At 37.9% G+C, this 19,940-nt stretch overlaps 1 protein-coding gene across 24 annotated transcripts in view; it reads left to right on the top strand.

The window, feature by feature from the left end:
- The first annotated feature begins 18,975 nt into the window (after positions 1-18,975).
- The window catches only part of PRRC2C (proline rich coiled-coil 2C), a 59,689-nt gene continuing 58,724 nt past the window's right edge, over positions 18,976-19,940 (top strand). For 23 of the 24 annotated variants that reach the window (XM_026087672.1, XM_026087668.1, XM_026087677.1 and 20 more), the window contains exon 1: positions 18,976-19,143. In XM_026087672.1, coding sequence (XP_025943457.1) covers positions 19,029-19,143 — 115 coding nt within the window. In that variant the 5' untranslated portion in view covers positions 18,976-19,028. The remainder of the gene's footprint in view (positions 19,144-19,940) is intronic. The other variant, XM_026087658.1, reaches the window with a different exon arrangement.

Below are 19,940 nucleotides of genomic sequence, written 5' to 3'. Positions count from 1 at the left end.
AGGGGGCTGCCGTGGTGGGGTCCGCTTCGGAGCGGGCCTGTCGGGGCGCCGCTTTCTTCAGCCTCCCGCTTCCCCCTTCTCTCTGAGCGGCTCCGGGTCTCTCTTTCTCTCTAGGGAGATTCGTTGTGAAGCGTGCCGTCCCCTGCGTGCGTTTGCGCTCACTTTGCGGCTGTGATCCTTGCTCCAAAAACTCGCTGGGGGGTGGGGGGGGGGGCTTTTCTTAGGGGATGCTGGAGGCACATGCAGGGCACCGCATCTTGGTTTTCTAACTCTGTAATATTCATCCACAGTTCTTGAGAGGTATGGTAAAGGCTGTTCCTGGATTATTTGGTGCAGGACTGACTAAAGCTCCTTCCATGAAGGTGTTGCTGTTTCTGCTTGTAGGGACAAGGTTTGGAGAAGTGGGGTAAGCACAGCCAGGAGTATTTTTACTGGTAGTGCTTAAACCATGGTGTGAGGAAGCTTAGATGACATGGCTAAATTTCAGGTAGCCAGTCTGCAGTAGGTAGTTTGGGAACCATCGCCTAGGGGTGCAGGGATTGAAAATCTTGGGGCCAAAGATGGCTCAGCTAGTTTCCAGCTCAGGATGTTCTTATGGGCCAGGGGTGCTTGAGTAGTATGCATGAGGGAATGGTGTTGGGAGTTGTCTGGAACACTTCATGATTTTTGTGTTTCTTTCCCTTTGTCTCTCAGCCATGTGTTTTGTAAGCTTGTCCCTTTGTGAAAGCTTTTCAGCACCTTCTTATTGAGTAAAAACTGTTCTTATCGCTTTTTGATGACTGGAGTCAAATGGTACATTAGTAGAAGTAAGCATTATTTCAAGCAGGTGGAACATAATTTCTTTTTCTTTGTAGCTTTTTCTCTTGTGTGGTAGGACATCAAGCCTACCAGTTGTCTAGTCCTCAGAGCACTGCCAAGACAAGAAGTTACTTCTGAAGGGAGGAGGAAATGGGATGTGATCTCATTTGTACATCAGTGAGAAACAAAAGGATTGCCTTTTAATACTGCTTGCCAGGAGCTGAATGGGTCTCAATTTTCTTTGAATCATATAGTACAGAGAATTTTCTTCAAGATTAATTTTGGGGTGTTTTAAAGCAACTGGCCTACAGTGGTCTCTTTGGGGCTAAGGAATCGGAAAGGTTTGAGATTTCTTTGAAGTTGGTGTATGTTCAATGAAAAGATGGTTTGTCCTCAAGAATATTGTGTTTTGATGAGTTCAGTGAGTGAGGAGTATGACTACTTAGCTTTTATGAGGTATGTTTTTGAAAGATGCTCACTTGAGCTAAAGTGAGAATTGGCAAAGGCCGCTGCTTGTGTGCGGAGACTAGGGTAATGACTTGTTATGTGGCTTTGAGTCTGTCACTTGGAACACTGCCTTAGTAGATGTGCGTTTTCTACATCAAGAAAGTATCACTTTGGTAAGTAATAGCTAATAAGATGTGTATAAACCAATATACAGTCATTTCTGTGAGCCGTGTTAATATCACTGTAGTCATGTATAGTTTACTTTGCTTAGGCTTCATAACTGGAAGCCTTAGCTTTTTGTAGGGAAGCCTTTCTCAAAAATAGTTATTTCAATTTACATCTATAACTTCTGTGTTGCTGGAGTCCTTGTTCAATGGTGAAGGTTTGTTATGCATCTTCCTTAGGCATAATTTCCCCACCTCTTGAAGTCTGCTAGGGAAAGTGAAATAGACCACAAGGAACAGGGAAAAGATGATGCAGTTCAGGAGAGAGATTCCTTTTTGGTTGGGTCCTGCATGAATGAGTGCTGTAGGTCAATAAAATGAAGGAATATAAGTCAAAGAAGTGGGTATTTTGTATGGTCAGATGTCCTAGGTTACTGTGAAAGTGCAAGTCCCTTATTTCAAAATATTACCTGTATTAACTATGGGAGTGACATGCAAGTGGAGAGAGGGTGGAAAATGTAGTGTAAATGCCATTTAATGATAGCCTGGATGGGAGGTTTAGATGCAGAAGTAGAAAGAAAAGGGTAGCTCTTGAAGAAGGGTAAACCCTTGCATAGTTTGTTAGAGATGTGGGTGAAGAAGAAATATTCCTCCACGGCCCTCCTGTTGAAGGGAAGAGGGGAGCATCTTTGGAGGCTGTATATATTAAAGGAGGGTTTGTGGAAATTCTCCGCCCTGAAGATGCACCACCTTTCCACTAGTTGAAGATGGATGTTGGACTTGTAGTGACGGGACTGCCAGTGGTGTTTTACTGGTAGAACCAGTTGTTCATCTCCTATAGCAAATTTTTTCTTCACTCAGCTTCTTGCCCTCTTTTTTTTTTCTTCCTTTCTTTTTTTTCCTTCCAGGCCCTGGTTTCACAAAACCTTATAGAAATTTCCCATGGGTGAAGGCAGGTGCAAAAGAAGAGATGAAATTTGTGTGAGGAGGTGGGAGGAAAAAATACTGTGTGTGTGTTTGAAATGAAAATGGAATTAACAGAAGTCTTAAAAAATGCATAAAGAGCAGATGATGGAGTCCTAATAAAAATCAGATGAAGACAGCTTTTTATGCCTATGAAGAACAGGCTAACAGAAATAGACTGTTTTTATTACAAATACCTCAGCCATTACATAACATTCTAACTAAATGCTAACGAATTAGTCTGTTACAGATTGCAAACACATATTAAAGGGAGAAGCTTTGCATCATTCATATTGTTCATGTTTATATAGATCTGACACTCTCTTGATTAACAGTAGGATTATGGATAGAAGACATACAACACACTTCTGTTCTTACTAAAGTATAATGATGTCAAATTTTAACTGATACATATTAAAAAAAAGGCATGCGTGCTCTGCTTTCAGGATCTCAGGATCTTAAAACACTAGGGACAAGGAATATTGCACTTTATATTTGGGTCTGTCAAATGCAAGTTTTGGCTGAAGAACGATGGGATCACCCAGGTCTGGGTAACTTGAGCGAAGGGCTCCATTAAATAACTCTTTAATTCAGTGTGCAGCTGACTCCTAGGTGAAAGGGCTGCTTTACTCAGTGTTTAGATGGTTGAGATGTAAGATGTAACTGGACATGCTCTGAGGTACTTAATAGTTTTCCATAGTAAAACCAGCAATGGCTAGGCTGGCCGTTTTTGGCACACTGCTGGCTTATGCTAGCGGATCAAACCTTTCCTCCTTAGAAAAGCAAACCTTTTCAGGCTGTCCTCATTAAATCATGTAAACAGCAACAGCTTGTTTTTTTAAATTAAAATTTTTGTAAGCATGTGACCTTAATGTTTCTAGATTTTAGATTTTATATACTCCAGGGGAAAAGAACTGTAGGTTTGCCTCTTAAAACTATGTTTGCGGGACGAACAGTTAAGCTAAGGTGTTATTTGTTAAAGAAACATTTGTGAGCTATCTTTCAGTCTTTAGTCACCATATTAAATCTTCAGCTAAGGTGGACTTGCAGGAACGTCTTCAATTTTGCAGAAGAATAAATTCTTAATCAAGAAGCTATTGATATTTTTTCTCTCAATTTAAGACTTGATATGCTTCAAGACTTGTATTTTTTTTTCCATTTCAAAAAAAATCACATACTTCATTGAACTCCATTACTCTCTCTAGATCAAAGCTTCGATGTATTCATTTTGCCCAAATAAATGGTTGTATTTACAGGGCTTGTTTAATAATACTGTTTAGGACAGTCTGTGCCTCCTATATAGATGTATCTAAATGCATAAGTGTACAGCAAAAGTTCTAGAGAGGTGGAGCAATAATAAATTTTCTCCTGTCAATATGAATAAACAGCTTATAGGAAAGATGTGCTCTAGTAAGAGAAACTTGCCTGTGCTGGCTTCTTATATAGCTATATAGTTAATTTACTGAAGTCCCCTTGATTAGGGCATTTTTTTTCATGCCTCAGATCAAGCTAGCAGCATGGACTGAACTTTGTAGCAGGCACTTAACTTTTAATAAAAGCATTTCTTAACCTTAATTTTGATAGCATATTGAGCCTATATAGGATTTTTTTTTTCTAAGTAGAATAAACAAAGAACTGAAGAGCAACTGAAAATGTTAAACTTCATCTGTAGCCATTTGGCAGATGCAAGTTAACTTCCATGTAAAATGGGTTCTGTGATGCTGAAAGGCAGATATATAAAGCTGGGTATGCTGGTAAGGCTTTTCTAAGTTAGTTCTTCATCTTTTTTTAAACAAAGCATGAATGAATCCTGTCTAAGGCAGATGGCTGAAGTTGACTCTTTTAGCCCTTATTGTAATTAACCAATGTTGTCCAATGCTGTTGGCGGTGTGGATTTCTACAGTTTCATCTCTTGTGCTAAGTACTCTTTCAAATACAGGAGGGAGAGGGCTTTTGTTCCAAAAAATTTGCAAGTAATAGGGATGAACGTGTAAGTAGGCATCAAGGGAATGACTGTCAGCTATGCAGAAATTACTGTGTTCATGAACACCTGGGAATTCCAAGTTAGGCCAGACCAAGGTTTCTGAAGGAGCAAATTCTGCCTCCTTTGTATGTGTGTAAATGAACGTTTTTATTGATGCTGTCAGTGGTGGTACATGAGCATGGTACGCTTGACAACCCTGGCTCTAACTGTCACAGTGGGAGTATCCCAAAGATAAACTTAAAGGTGAATATGATCCAAATTCCTTAATACAGAAGAGAAATTATTGTGATGTACATGGATCAGGTTAGGAATGTTGTAGGAGTTGCAGGCAACACAGAATTCGGGTATTAGGCAAGGTAGGACGTGTGACCAGAAGCTTTAAGTCATTAGATAACTGATTAGAATAATTGTTTTCGAACAGAGTGTTGATGCTAATGCTACAGGTGTACAGGACTTTTTACAAGAGCATTTTTTCTTCAAATTCGTACTATTGATAAGCATGCTGTATCAGTAGCAAAGATACCTTGAGAAGGTAAAGGGAAAGAAGTTAACAAAAAGCTACAAAGGGGAATTCATTTGGCAAATCTGTTCTAAAGAGGTATGAAGATGCATAAGGATCTGGCTCTAGAGTAGTTCTTGTGCATTGTTACAAAATATTCTGGAGGTGGTCAGGAATGTAAGAGGTTGCCTGAACAGTATTTCAAAGCAGCATCTAACAGTTTTCTGAGGTCAAGAACCTTAGGTGTAACTATTTGTTACTTATGAAATGATTTATGAATAGGGGTTTGAAAAAACAGGTTTTGCATAAAAACTGTGACAAACTTTTATGTATTTGCAGCTGAGATCAGGGATCCTTTGAAGGTATGGAAAGTCCAAGGGAGAAAGGTAAGATGTGGAGAGAAACCCACTACTAAATGTGAGTTGTAGTTCCTTGAGAAGAAAGCTGAAAATGAACAGCATCTCTTCCTCTGTCAAGAAATGTTAATTATTACAGTGGGATTTGGAAATTATGTGATGCAGGAACACAAAATGGAAGTCATGAAAAAGATTCTTAGGCTGGATTATTCACAGCAGGGAATTGCTTTTAGATTTGTCTCTTAATCTGTCGTCTCCTCTTTCACTGTCCAATTCAACGTGGTGTGGAGGGGTTGAAAATAACACAGGAGGTGTAACTTGACTTTTCAAGATCATGGGCAAGGACTTTCTCTTTTCAACCTAGCAAATGATTGTGAGAGACCAGAGAGGCGAAGTGTACCACCAGTTTAAATACTGGTGTTTCAGAGCTTATGGTAAAGTGCAAGGGCTTTTGCTGTAGGAGTATTGGAAGGAGTTTTCCTCCGGAAACTGGTCCATTTTCATGTACCTATTAATTATCTTTCATCAGCTTCCTAAAAACAAGTGTTTTACACCTAACAGTGTGACTCTGTCTTGTTCAGCCCAGCTGTTGTTTCTGGTAACTTATCAAAGACAGCGCGCTGCAGAGTAACAGATCTGGAGCACCGTTAAGCCTGCATCTGAAGGCAGATCTTTCTAACTGCAGCTGGAATGGAACCACTGCTCACTGTTACTTTTGTACATTTAGAAATGTGAAAGAATCCAGTAAGAGGTCCCTTCTGACCTCAACCATGCTGTGATTCTGTGAATATGTGGAGACTTCTTGCTTTTTACTGTAGGGTAAAAGCAATTCATTTTTTGTTTATTTTTGTTCTTTTCCAAACTAATACTCAAACCTGCCGGTATCACCAGTTCAGCATATTCTTTCTAGTTTTTGGTGCTTTCAAACCTAAACTTTGCAAGTGAAAAGAAATGCCAGCCTTTTCAGTATTTTAGGGCATTCTCGTTTGAATGGACATGAGGACATCTGTATGTCATCGGTTGCCTAGCTTCTTCACCAGCCCCACTGTGGACTTCTCTTTTGTACCCCTGTTCTCAGGCATGCCATTTGCAGCTCAGTAACAGGACTGACACAGCAACCACTACTCAGGATACCACTAAGCAGGAGACTTTCCAGGTAGCTTTCTCTGTACTTGGGAACAAGGGGTATATGCTAGTCTTTGCCTTGCCATGCTTCTCCTGGATGGTATGATGCAGTTGAGCAAGAAACATAAAGTAGTATTTGTGACAGCATGCTAAGTGCTTTTGTATTTTTTTCTTAAGGGACTGTTTGCCATCTTAGACATTAACAGATACCTTTATAGAGAGCAATGGTGGTCAGGATAAATTAACTGACCTAAATTAATTTGTGAAAAGCCTAGTAAATTGTTTAACTTTATTTCCCTTTTAAGAAGGAGCTCAGATAGGTATGACAGGTCACATTAGATTTCTGCATTCAGAGAAAAAGTGCTGCCTGCCAACCTAGAGTTGGTAGTAGAGTACTATTCTTTGACAGCAGATATATGGCTTGTTTCTGCAGGAACTTGCGGGGGGGGGGGGGAGGAAGTTGTTTGTTTTCCCCTTCTCTAAAATAGGCAGTGCTTCAATTCTGAGAGCTTTGAAGTTTTTCTCGTTTTTCTAAATAATGGAAATTTCTTTAATAAACTCTTTTGCAAATCTTGAAAATAAAAATCTCTTTGGCATCTGCAAGGTGAAAAGCTAATTGGGTGCAAAGCACTTGCATTGTTCTGTTCCCTGAAGTAATGAGAATGCATCTCGTTATGATGTTCTCTTTAATTGTATAGAAGCTGTTTGTTTTGTGGTGTGTTTTTTTTTTTTCTTTTTCTGATCCTGGCTTCATTCCAGCACTTTTAAAACTCCTGCTGCAATTTAAAAATTTACAGTATTAAAAAATTTCTTAACCATCTGCCCGAAACTGGAAAGGCAAAAACCTGTCCTGCAAAAAAATTAGTATTTAGTGACAAAGAAATGAGGACTCAAAAGAAACTGTCAGGTTAATTAGGAATAAAAGAACTTGCCTTAAAAGTGAGCTGCAAAGAAGTTTCAATCTTTTTTTGTAAAATGTATTCAGTAGTCTTGCAAATCAAATTGAAATTATTCTAACTTATTCTTTAGGATTATCAGAATGTGGCGAGAATCCATTTGTTAGTGCATGAGCTTAAGATGTGCTAGTCCTAATGTGTGTGGCATGCACTGCCATTCTGTTACTGGAATCACTTGAAAAATCCTCTCTAGCAAAGAAGCTATTTAAATATGGTCTGATAACTTGAAAATGTGCTGGTACTTTAAGGGGTGCTTCTGTTAATGCATTTATTAGTGATTGCTAATAAATCTCTGTCATTTTTACTTCTGTGGTGGTTGTATTAAGTTTGTCTTTCCACTAGTCTGGTTTATGTAGAAAAAAATAAGTAAACAAACTAGAGATTTGTAATACTGATGAAGGCCATAGTATGTTTTGTGTGGTTGCTATACCCCACTGGCAGAATTTTAGTCCAGGAACTGTATTCCTCTCATATTATATGAATTGCAGTTTTTCTAGGATCTGGAAGCTTTTTATGCATTTATCCATGAGAATACAAGATTGCTTTCCCACTGCTGTTTTGTTGTGCCCCAACCTAAAAAGAAATGTAAGCTCACTCTACTAGCCTGTCAGTTATTACTATTCAAGTTTGCCAACAGACGTACAGGGTACTATTTCTTTAAGCGTGCATCCATGTTTATTTTGGTCATTAGTGAGAAGCTATCTGGGATAAACACATGGTTATATGGAGAACAAAAGCAAGATAGGCTAGATCAATGTTGTGGTTGGTGTGATTGTCCTGAGACCATTCTGATCCATTCCAGTAGGTGAATGCTGAATTACAGCTGCAGGAATAACCCAAAATGTATTTGGTCTAGTGATATGTATGGGGTTTTTAATTCTCAGACGTTTTTTGGTGCTTATGACACCTTAAACCTTTAAATCCATTCTCTTGTTATTTGGCTGTATGCAAATTCCATCTGTAAATTAACCTAAAGGTCTATCCCTCATGTGTCAGAGAAGTTTGAAAATATGACCCAAGTAAATTCTCTAAACTCAGAAGGCAGATTAAAGCCACTTCTGTCTAGGTCTTTTAAGCGAGTTTTCTATTATCTTGGCTGCGCTAAGGATTAGAGACTCGAGACTGAGTATGGACATTACATATTTCGCTACTTGAAAGTACTTGAATGTTAGAATGAGTTTAGGATAGGATTTCTGTAGAAATGGGTGTCTGTTAGTCACATTGTTGGCGATGACTCCAAACTGAAGATCTGACATCTGTTATGTGATGTAATTATTCCAAGCATAATGTTTTTTAGGGAGGTTGTGTGTATTTAGTTTAGTATAAGCTGTACAGTTATTTTTGAATTTACCCGACTGTGTAGACTAAATTGTACTTCAGGTGTTCAGAGTTTAGTTTTGCATGAGTGGTGGCACATGAAGGCGTGATAGTAAGTCTAATTATTGTTCAAGACTAGAAATTAGAAGTAATAACAGAGGTTTTTTATTAAAAAATTTTGTGTGACATTTATACCCTCTTTCATTTTTCTGACTTTGGTAATTCTAAGAATTAGATTCTCCTACTCTTTTCCCTCTGAAATTCTGGAAATAGTATTTGTTGTGACAAGCAAGAGGGATAGCTTTATCATCTGTATTTAGGTTGAGAATAAAAAATATCTTGAGAGGGCTCTTTCTTAATTTGACCTTGTGTCTTGTCTCCGTTAGCAAAATGTGTCATTTTTATGGAAACAGGAAAACTCAGCTGGGTATAGCCATGAAAGTGCATCAGTAGCTTAACAAAATGGTGTGATGATTATTAAAACCCCTTAAGAAAGAACTAGTTAAGATAACATTGAAGGAATTGCATATGTATCAGTGCTACCACTGATGATAATGAGGATGGTTCACTTATGTTGTTCAAGCTGTACGGATTTTGTGCAGAATAAAACTGCATCCTTCTGTTATCTCCACAGAAAACTAGTTTTCTGGGAACAAAACCAGGGACCAAATAACTCATTGTTTTTCATTGGACTTTACATGTTTAGACTGATATTAATTGTTGCCGTACCTGTAAAATACTAAGCTGTCATCTTTCCTCTACAGAAGTTTTTAACGTAAAGATCAGATCAGAAAGAATGAAAATCTTAGGACATAGAAGCAGTAGTCTGATGGTGTTTTTTCCCTGCAGGGAAGGAGGACAGGGATTGATTGCCAGAGTTGTTCCTGAACTCTGTTTAAGTCAGCTGTTCATCTGCTGCTGGTTGGTGGGTGTGTGCTCTCCAGACCTCACTCTATGCATTGCTGCTTGGGGGCATCTGTTGCTTTCTTAAGACTCCTTTTCTGCAGTGACGTGTTGCCTCCCTACAATTTTTATGTTTGTCTTGTGGAAAGCCCCAGTGCCACCTCTTGAGCGCGTTTGTATCTTAGTAGCTATGAAGTAGAACTTGGGTGGCTGAAAGCTTAAATGTGTTGCTGGGTGTTCCTGAGCTTCTGAATAACAGCAGTGAAAGCTATAAAAAGCTACTAGGTAGTTGGATCATAAGCATATAGGAACTTAACTCCCATTGACTGCAACAAGAGATAAAAGTCTAAATAAATTGGAGGGATCTTGGTTTTAGTCCTTAATTTTAATTTGGGTTTGTCAGCTTCTTCAAGTAAGAGAGGTGGTGCCAGTGCTTTGCTCTTCTGGCTCTTTTTCCCTTAGGAAAGAGGTTTTTGGGTGTTGGGTTTTTGTTTGTTTTCAATTTTAACCACTTCCTTACTATTTTTGTTCTTCCTGATGGTGAGGGTTTAGGGTAAAAGACCTACACTGGATGTTATCCCGGCCATAAGAATTTTATGCAGAACTTCGGAGAGAATCATATTCTGAGCTGCATGAGAGTTTGCTCCAGTATGCAGCTGTCTCTTTGCAAAGATAATAAGAAAGAGTGTTGAAAGAAGCTAGGTGGTGACTGTTTGGTCCTCTGTTAGTATCATAACAACCTTTAAAACCTGCTATGTTGTATCTTTGTAGATCTCAAAAATATGGATTTCTGCTCTTTGAGTGATACTTTGTGATATGCCCTGTTTTATGGCTTCTGTAGGCACTTACGCTATTTATTTGAAGAGTTTCATTGATATCACTTTACATTTTACATTTGAATCTCATCTTGTGATAAAACTAGCTTTGCATCTCAAATATGAAAGAATTTACAGCTCGAAGAGTAGTTACAAGTGTAATTATAAGTAGTCAGGAGTGTTAAATTTTCTACATGTACAGTAGCTGAGAACTAAATACAGTTTTGGGGAGATGCTTATTCTTCATTTTAGCATTTTGTTCACCAGAATAACTACATTTATGTTTTGAGTACTTCTTATCTCCTTCCTTCCTTGTAAAAGGCCAAGATAAGTAGAAGAGCCGTGTTGATGAACAGCTTCTTGTAGGGTGGAAACTAGGAGACCAAAATTGAGCCTGTGGTCTAAAATGTGGAAGAACGCTGTAGACTAATGACTGGAAGAATTGAATCCCCAGGTAACAGTATTGCCTTAGATAATATTTAGATAGTAGCTGTCAGAATATTGAGTTGCTTTATATGATTCTATAACTATAAAAATGTAAAAAACAAAAAAAGTATCCTCAAACAATGTATAAATAAAAAACTCTGGGGAAAGAAAGGACAGCTTTAATTTATTAGCTGTACTGGCATCATTCTGTTTGGGGGGAAAGGTCTCTAACCTCTCCATTCCCTGAGGTCACTTAAGGAGGGGAAGATTTCAGAAGCAGTTTGGCTATTAGAAATTTCCTTAAGTAAAAGAAAATAGCTACAGGAGAATGAAAATATTTAGTGTATTTTTGACAGTTTTATTGCTAATGCGAGTTTATCCTGTCTGTGGCTTTTTGATCACTGTTGTGTGTGTATGTTTAAAAAGGCACAGTGATCTTGGGGACTGAAGCAAGCTTCTGTTGGCAGGACTATTCCACAGAAATATGATTTCAGTGCCTGTAAAGTGAAGTATTCATGCACGTACAGTTAAATACATATTCAAATCTGTGAATAGAGACAAATTTGAGGTTTGCATGGTTGCTGTCCTGTTATCTGCCTTTTTTGACTCTGCCAGCTGCTCTTATCTCGTTTTTCCTTTTGTTCTTAAGAATGCTCTGAAAAAGCTGAATAGAAATGGACAGATTACTTTTTTCTGATAACTTTTTTTCTGCTGCAGGATGTGTCCTAAAAGTTTATTTGGAAAGCGTTAGCACTGCTGCCATCTAACAGTTGAGAGACTCATAATAAATGTTCCCTGAGATATTTGTGGTTTGTTGCTAGTTATCCTGTTGGAAGGCCATGTTCAGGGTGTCTAGTATTTCTTACAGAAGACAATTTAACAAACTGCTTTCCTGTCTTCTAAGGAAGCAAGAGATGCTTACTCTATGGTTTGCTAGTTTAAAATTGATGATGCACTTTGCAATAAACTTATTTTCTGTGTAGACTTTGTTTTGTGAGTGGCTAATTTTGGTTAGTTTCATCACTTAGCTTAGTCAGTAGCTCTATTTAAACTGTAGTTTAGCTGTCTCTTAAAACTGATACAGACATATTTGTGGATGCTTATTTCCAGCATCTACAGACTGCATGTTTATAAGATATATATGTGGGGAAATGTCCAAAAATGGCTTTTTTCTGCCCTGATCTTGTTTCCACCTGACACATCTAGTTTTGATAGTTTTTTGGAAAGCCTTTCTTAAGCTCTAAAGAGGAGTAATTTGAAGAATGATGGAACTAGCAAAGCCTGCTTTGTTACGGCTTTGTCTTATGGTGGAATGTTTTGGTTCTAAGGAGCAAAATTCATTTTGATTTTCTGTTTGGTGGCTGTACATAACACTCTTCTATAGATTCTCCAGTGCTTAGGGGATCGGCTTACCATACAGTTTTCCCTCAGAGGTGACAGGCAAGGAAGAGATGTTGATTGAAAGGAGTTTCTCTTCCTACTCAGCCACCTACTTTCACAGAATTTATAGAAGAGGAGTGTTTTTGAGTTATACTCTTTTTCAAATTCATCTGAAAATAGCCAGTGAGCCCAAAATTTGGAGATGGGGAAGAAAAGTAGGGATGGAAATGCACATTAGCCTGGCTTTCTAAGGAAATAAAGCTTAATATAGATCTTATTCAAGAATGAATTGCAGTGAGAACTAGCCAGCACTCTTTGAAGATCCAGAGAGCCATTATTCTTGTAGATAGTTTGAGGTGTGTGAAATGGAAGCTCAAAAGGCCCTGAAATCTTTTCTGTAATTTTCAGCCTGCTTAGCAACAAACTATTCAACAGTGAACACTCCTAGAAATTACTCTTCAAAAATTTTCCTGACCTCAGAGGCTTTTCTTTATTAGGTACTTTGATTTGACAGAGCTGTTTGCTATTTAGGTGTTACTGGGGGGTTTTGAGGTGTGTTTTCATGTTGGATTAAGCTGCCTGATGCTAGAGCTGTTCAAAATTCTCCATAGTGGGAGGAATGGCTGAAACTTTGAGTAGAAGTTGAGCCTGAAAAACTTCAGTCCTGGAATGAAGCTTTGGTCACTGGAAAGTTATTGTAAACATAAGTTCATCAGTTAGAGATTGCTTAGTGTAAATTGTTTGTAAATGTATCCATGTCAGAGCAGCGAAGGCAGTATGTTTAATTGTAACTCCATTTGTTGTTGTTACTTGTGTGCCACCTTTTCTTTGTGCAAAACCATATATTCAGTAATTATACAATATTTATGATCCTTTTAATAACAGGATTTCTTGATAATGGGTCATAAATAAGGCATGAAGAAGTATTAGTGGAGTTCTGAGTATCTAGAATCCAGTATCTTACAAGTTTCCATTTTTTAAATCAATCATATTTTCCTGTAGATGGCTTAAATTACTGTCTTCTCTGAAGATCACGCGGTTTTTCAGAATTTATATGGCTGTTTCTAACTGCAGATTATGCTTCAGTTGCACCATTATGAAGCAGCTTCTTTAGTGGAGTTCTAGAATCTAAATATGCCAGACTTGCAGTTGAAAGGGAACTTTTCTAGCTGAAATTTTTAGTACCACATTATTCATCTAAGGTGTTGAGTGCAGGGCTTGTTAAGGTATTGAGAATGCGCTTTCAAAATCAGTAGCACTGAGGTTGGAGGAACATCAGTGTCTAACATCCAACCATCCATGTGGCAAAAAAAGTTTCATTTTTTTGGTTTAATTTCTTAGTTCCAAAACTTACCAGAATCACATTCTTCAGTGTGCCAGCAATGAAGCTATTTTAAGAAAACTGGAATTATGGCCAGATATGAATGACAAATTTGTATGAGTTTTCTGCCTCTTAAACACTTTATTAAATATACTTAAAATAGGGGCAAGATGATGTGAAACAGTCTTTCTGGATTCGTTTCTTGTTTTCTGTTTTGAGAGAGGTGCTAATGTGTCCCAGTTACAAATATACTTTCTTGTAGTGTTTTTATGATGTTTCCCACTTTGCAGATGGGAATTTGAGGGACTGAGAGTTTATGGTTCTAGGAAATTTTCAGCAGGTTTGAACTGTGTTCTCTTCCCTAAATCATTGCAGTTTATCCTTCTCCAAGCTCTGCCAAAATGTAGCACATGGATATCCGATCTGTGTTAAATAAGGAATGTGGGAATGATTCCTGTATTTAGTTAATATTCATAAAACTTCAAAATCCTCTGAAGGTAACATACAAGTTACCAATCCTAAAAAATTGTGTGCTTGTAGGTTAAATAAAAAAAACTCTAAAAAGAACTGATGGGACTACATAAATGATAATTATAATATTCATGAAGAAGTCTCTTGACATGTTAAGCTCTTAAAAAAAAAAAAAAAAAGACTACTTTTTCTCTAGGAGTTTAAAAATAGAGCATGTGAAGTATGATTCTAGAAAATTTGCCATGCAACCGTCTGTGCTTACATCAGCTGGGAGGGGATGTCTGGAGAATATAGGGCATAGTAGTCTTCCTCTCAGCAGTGAGAAACTGTGTATATTGTGTCTTAAACATGTACAGAAACCTATATAGTTGGAAGACCATAAGATACAGATAATATAGTTATTTCTCATGGCAATAATAAGAGTTGACCTGCCCTTTGCCAAGAGCTGTGGCTAAAGAAGCTAACTTTCTACCTGAACCTCTGCAGGCCTCCCTTTGCCTTTCCATGCCTGTCTGTATTTGTTCACCTAGATAACTTGTACAGAATGCTTTTCTGTTCTCACCTGTATGTATGTAAAACTTTTTCACATTTATAATAAAACTACAAAATAGTGAAATGGTCGTGGTGGGAGAGAGGAAAGGAAACCAGACAAAAGAGAATTGCTGAGTTAAGATGTTTGATATATTAAACTTCTTAGTGCTCCAGTCCTTCAAAGTGACCTCAAAAGTAATACTTCTTATTTTTTAATTTAATCATATAAAAACTTTTTTCCAAAGTGGAGATAAGATCTATTCTAGTCTGTAGTTGGTCTTATGCAAAATTTACAGATATATGAACCAGTACAGTTAAAGTATAAACTACTTGTTTTAGGAAATCCCGAAATGATCCAGAAGCCAGGAACTTAATTTTTTTTCTTTTAAGAAATATGATTCTACAACCAGAGTTTAGGAGAGTATACTGCATTCTTTTTGCTCTTCCACCTCCTATAAGTATTTAAAATGGTATAAGTAAATATCTAGGAGCTGTGGCAGCTACTTATTGTGCTAAATTCTGTACACATGCTTCTGAGTTCATTGCAGGATCTAAATAAGCAACCAGCTGCAGTCTGAAAAAGATTGACTGGTACAGAAATTATAGTAATATTTTAATCTCTGAATCACAAACAAGGCCACAGTAAAAGTCAACTAATTTATTTGGTAACATTACTAAGTGGCTGAAATGTAATCTTTGTTCCTGAAGTTAGGGGGCATTGTGCCTTCTGTCATCATACATATAGTAACTACAGCAATTCAAAATGAGCCGCTGACTAGATTAAACTTCTTAATAGCGCGGTGAAGCCTGCCAGCTGTTACTTCTTGTTTTGTTGCCTATCCTTCTGGTCATGGTAATATTTAATTTTGGTAAGTAGTTCTGAAATCTTTTATATGTTGCTACTGTTCAGAGGTATGCAGCTGTCTCATGTTCTTACATGTCTGGCAGTGGTTCTGGATGTCTAAACCTAGCAGACAGTAGCACTTAGCTTTTAAGAGGTTGACTAATAAAGTTCAGACAGACAGTTAGCTTACTGGTAATAGTTAAAGATATAAATATTAGGGCAAATTTTGAATCAGCTGGTGAATCTAGTACTTGCCAACCTAGAACATAGTTGTATACACAAATTAAACATGTTTTATGTTAAAATATCTCATAGATGGTACACAGAGGGGAGTGATTCTCAATGCTTCTATATAGGAATGCAGTATATACAAGATAAATTTGAGTGAAGAAACCAAGGGGCTAGAGCTGGATACAGCCTGAAATTTTATTTCATATAGTTTGGAACCACTCTTTGTAACTGTTATTAGATGGTACAAAGGTGCATGTTTAATGTGTGACCTGGCAGATATGTTTTTAGAGGGCCAGATGAACTCTTCAAAGAGAAGATTTGTCATCTCATTTGTCATGCCTTGAGTACCTGGTCTAAAATTTAATTTTGCAAGTATATCATCTTTAGCGCCCAATATCAGATCTAAACTTAGTTAAATGTGAGTGTATTGACTGACCTAATTTAAAAGAGCACTGCTTGCAGTGCTTGATCTATTTTCTGCAAATCAGATTACTGAGGAATGTGCGATTTTAATCAGTTTAAAATATTCTGGTTTTTTTCTTTGTAACTTCGGAAAAAGTTGTCAAACAGTATGAATTTTAATGCAAAGAATGCATAGAGCTCAGCTGTAATGAGCAGACTGATTTTTGCAAATTTGACATCAAAAAGCGTTACTGGGAAACATGATAGCCTCCTCTTGTTCTTAAAGCTATCAAGTGTGCTAGAAAGAACAATTATGGTAATGAAGATTTGTCCAAGCACTTCTGTACTAATTCTCTGTCCTAACCATAACTCTTTTCCTTACAGAGTTAGACTTTCTGTGTGTGGCTTTTGCCAGAGGTATGAGCTTTGAAAAGTAAGACAAACTCAGGATTATTTTAAATTATCATCACACTGCCTTCTGCTCAGCCTGTATCTGTTAGGGCTTAGCTGCTTTTGTGGATTGGTTGGGCAAGCAATGACCTGAGTGGTCTCCCTCCCCCCCCCCCCAACCTTCTGCTAATTCACTCACATTTATGAGGCCATTTCTAATTTAGAAATTCTGGGGGTGGGAATGAGTCTTGGGCTGAAAATTAAAACTCTGTATGAGTCTTTCTCATCTGAACGAGTGCCAGAGCATAGCTAAGTTTTGAATAATTGTAATGGATTACTTGATATGGTTGACTGCATACCTGAAAACTTATTTGCTACCTGTGCAGCCCTTTGGTATTTACTTGATCAATACCTACTTCTCTGCTTGATGCTCCGGGATGTTTGTGCTAGACTCTTGGTCTTGCAGAGTGTAATAGGAGAATTGAAGGAAAAGAATCTGCCTGATTCTTTCACAGCCATTTTAGTGAAGACCTCATGATAAACTGAGTTTCCTCATAGAAGAAAATGGGTTAATTCAGGGCCTAGTGTCTGATTTAGCCTCTAGCTTGATAAAATAGTCTGCCTTGATTTAGGTCTCCAGGCTAGCTGAAAGCGCTTGCACGGTCATGAATAATAATAATGGGCAAAGCTTGGCATGTTGTTGAATTGTAAATGAGTATTGGGGCTGCCATGAACAATGAATGGTCGCTTGAGTTGGTAGCTGCAAAAAATAAGCTTATCTAAACTCACATATCAGGCTGTATTTTCTTTTCTTACCTGTGCTGATAGTGTTGGTTGTGTAGTGAGCTGTAGTGTCCACATGTAGGTTTTTGGATAGAGAAGGGAAGAGCTATGGAGAAGCAGCCATGATAAGGTAAGGTGACAACAAAGTAAAGAGGGGAAAAATGAAGAGGAGGAAGATAGGGAAACATCCTCTTCTGTTCACTTCCCTGCCCTTTTAAAAGAGACCATGTTAAAGGTGCCTTCTGTTTAATAGAAGAGATTTGGGGGTGGACTGTTGGCCATACCAAGGTCTGGGTTCTGGGTACATGGCTCACTTGGTGGGCTGAATTCAGCTTGCTTCCATTCTGTGTTTCACATTTTCAAAGGAGATGAAGAATGGCTTTTGTGATAATGCATGCTGTTGAAACCGCTAAATGCTGACTAGTCTGGCAAAAAATTCTGGGAATTGCTTTTTTTCCCCGTGAGAGCGGGGGAGTGTATTTCTTAACCATGTATGTAGCCCAGTATGAAGCTGGAGACCGTTGCCCCCTTTGCAACAGTTTGCAAGAGTTGTAGTGGAATAGGATCTGGCCCAATTCCTGTTGCGGTTGGACCATCCTAAGGCTATTTGTCATCTTCATTTTTTTCTTAAGTTTTTCAATAACGGCTTATAAACTTGGGTAGAAATAGCACATTGGGGTAGGCCAGGTAAGGTGGGAATGTTGTCGTCATTTCTATATACATGGAATTTCCCTCATCTTTTGACATTGGTTAATGTCTCTCATGACCAAATAAGTGCTTTATTCTTTGGGTTGCTTGTCCATGCATACTCTTTTTAATACATGAATGCCTGCATGTGAATTGGGTTCTTCTTGAAAGTGTTTTGAGGCTCGGTATTTGATCAGGTAGTTCATTGATCACCAGAGAGTTTTAAGAGCTGGATGGACAGCTTTCTTGCTGTCAGCTCAGATGCTCTTGCATTTCATTTTAAGAGCAATCTGAACTACTCAGGAATCTATATGGAAATAAACAAAAACAGTTATCCTAAAGGGTATAATAGGTTTTTTGAGTGCTGTTAAGATTAAATTGACTATATAATAATGTTCTGCTTAAGTGAATGCACGCTTGTGTGCCTGCCTGATGATGAGTAGCAACTCTGGCAAGTTCCATCTAAAGAATTTTTAGTGAAATGTAACTGATAATTACTGGGTTCTTTTTCTCAAGGTCTGCTATTCTGGGAGATGGAGGGAGGAGAGGGATGACCTGCTCTGCTTTAACAGCCCTGTAATTTACTGCTACAAGTAGCAAGAAGAATAGAGTAACTTTTGATTTAAGGAATCCCCCCCCCCTCCTTGCCTCAACATGTTGTGTTCCTCAATTTGATAAAGAAATTTGACTCAGTATATTTAATTTCTCTAGCTGCTGAGTCCATAATGATTCTAATTGGAAAAAAACAAATTCCAGAAATATTGTACCACAGTTAAAGATATCTGAGCCTTTGGCTGCAGAATTGGGTTAAGTCATGGAGCTCCCCTCATGGGTTGCTAACTGCTGATGGAAACTTCACATGCTTTCTAGTGAGCTCATGCACAGTATTTAACATTTTTACGTTTTTACAGGGTTTCATATTAATTGAATGCTGACTCTCCTGGTGTTGTAAAGTTCAAACTGTGGAGCTGGAAATACTTTAAAATGGCATAGTCTTAAGTAAGCTCAAGGATTACTGGATCTCATGTATTCTAAAGCATCTCCAGCATGCTTAAAAGGAATAGCAGTGATAAAGCAGTGATGATACAGTTAAATATGGTGTCAACTTTTGTCTTATGAATTTTGCCTTAAGAGTTGACTAGTGTTCAAATTGTCTTACTCTTCTGGTGTTTTTATTTTCAGGCTAATTTTGAGGGGTGAGCAGGAGGTACCAGACTCGATGAGTTTCCATCGAAATGTCGGAAAAGTCAGGCCAGAGTACAAAAGCAAAGGATGGAAAAACAAAGTATGCAACACTCAGTCTGTTTAATACTTACAAGGGAAAATCACTGGAAACTCAAAAGACCACAGGTGAGTACACTGACTTTAATTTTGCATTGTTTCCTCATCACTGTAGTACAGCCAATTAAGAGTGAAAGTACGTGAGCACCTAACCACAGCAAGATTTTTGAACTGCTTGATGCAGTGGTTAAATGGAAGAATTGTGGGAAGGAATCTTGATTACAGTTTCTGATTACTTGTAAACTAGTGTTTCAGTTCAAGGAGAGGATATTTTCAGTCTAGTGGAAAAACAGAATATAGATGAACAAGAGAACTATTTAATAGCTGCAATCTCCCTTTATTATCAGCACTTGACATGCTATTCCCTAGCTGTTTTTTTTAACTGTAAATTGATGGGAAGTGGTATAACAGTGCTTTTACCACTGACCATATTTTGAGATCTTTCGTGAGTGTATTTGTTCCTGCCCGCCTTGTGGTGTATAAATAACAAGACCTATGCAGAACTGGAGGTGCTTGATCCACCAGATGGGAATGTGTACTTTCATATCAGGTGCTTCATCAGAGTTCTGCAGACAAACACTGGGTGAAACTTTACTGAAGTCCCAAATAGGCCAGTGTGGTTATGCTTTTTCATAATTGATTGGGTTGAGAAGCATAGGAGGAAAAAAAACCCTCTGAAGGCCTTGAATTTTATCTGATGTACTTGCTTAAATCTAGGGAGAGAGTGTGTGAAGAATTGGGTGAGGGTTCAAACTTGACCATTATTTTTAATAATTAATATTAATTATTTTAAAGTTTACACTAGTGTCAGATTTTTTTTTAAGTTTGAAGCTGAGATACTTGTATATAATAACATACTTAGGGTA

The sequence above is a fragment of the Apteryx rowi genome, unplaced genomic scaffold (assembly GCF_003343035.1).
Source record: "Apteryx rowi isolate R43461 unplaced genomic scaffold, aptRow1 scaffold_729, whole genome shotgun sequence".
Taxonomy (NCBI): Eukaryota; Metazoa; Chordata; class Aves; order Apterygiformes; family Apterygidae; genus Apteryx; species Apteryx rowi.
The sequence above is the reverse complement of the archived record's forward strand: the minus strand, read 5'-3'. Positions and strand labels throughout refer to the sequence as shown.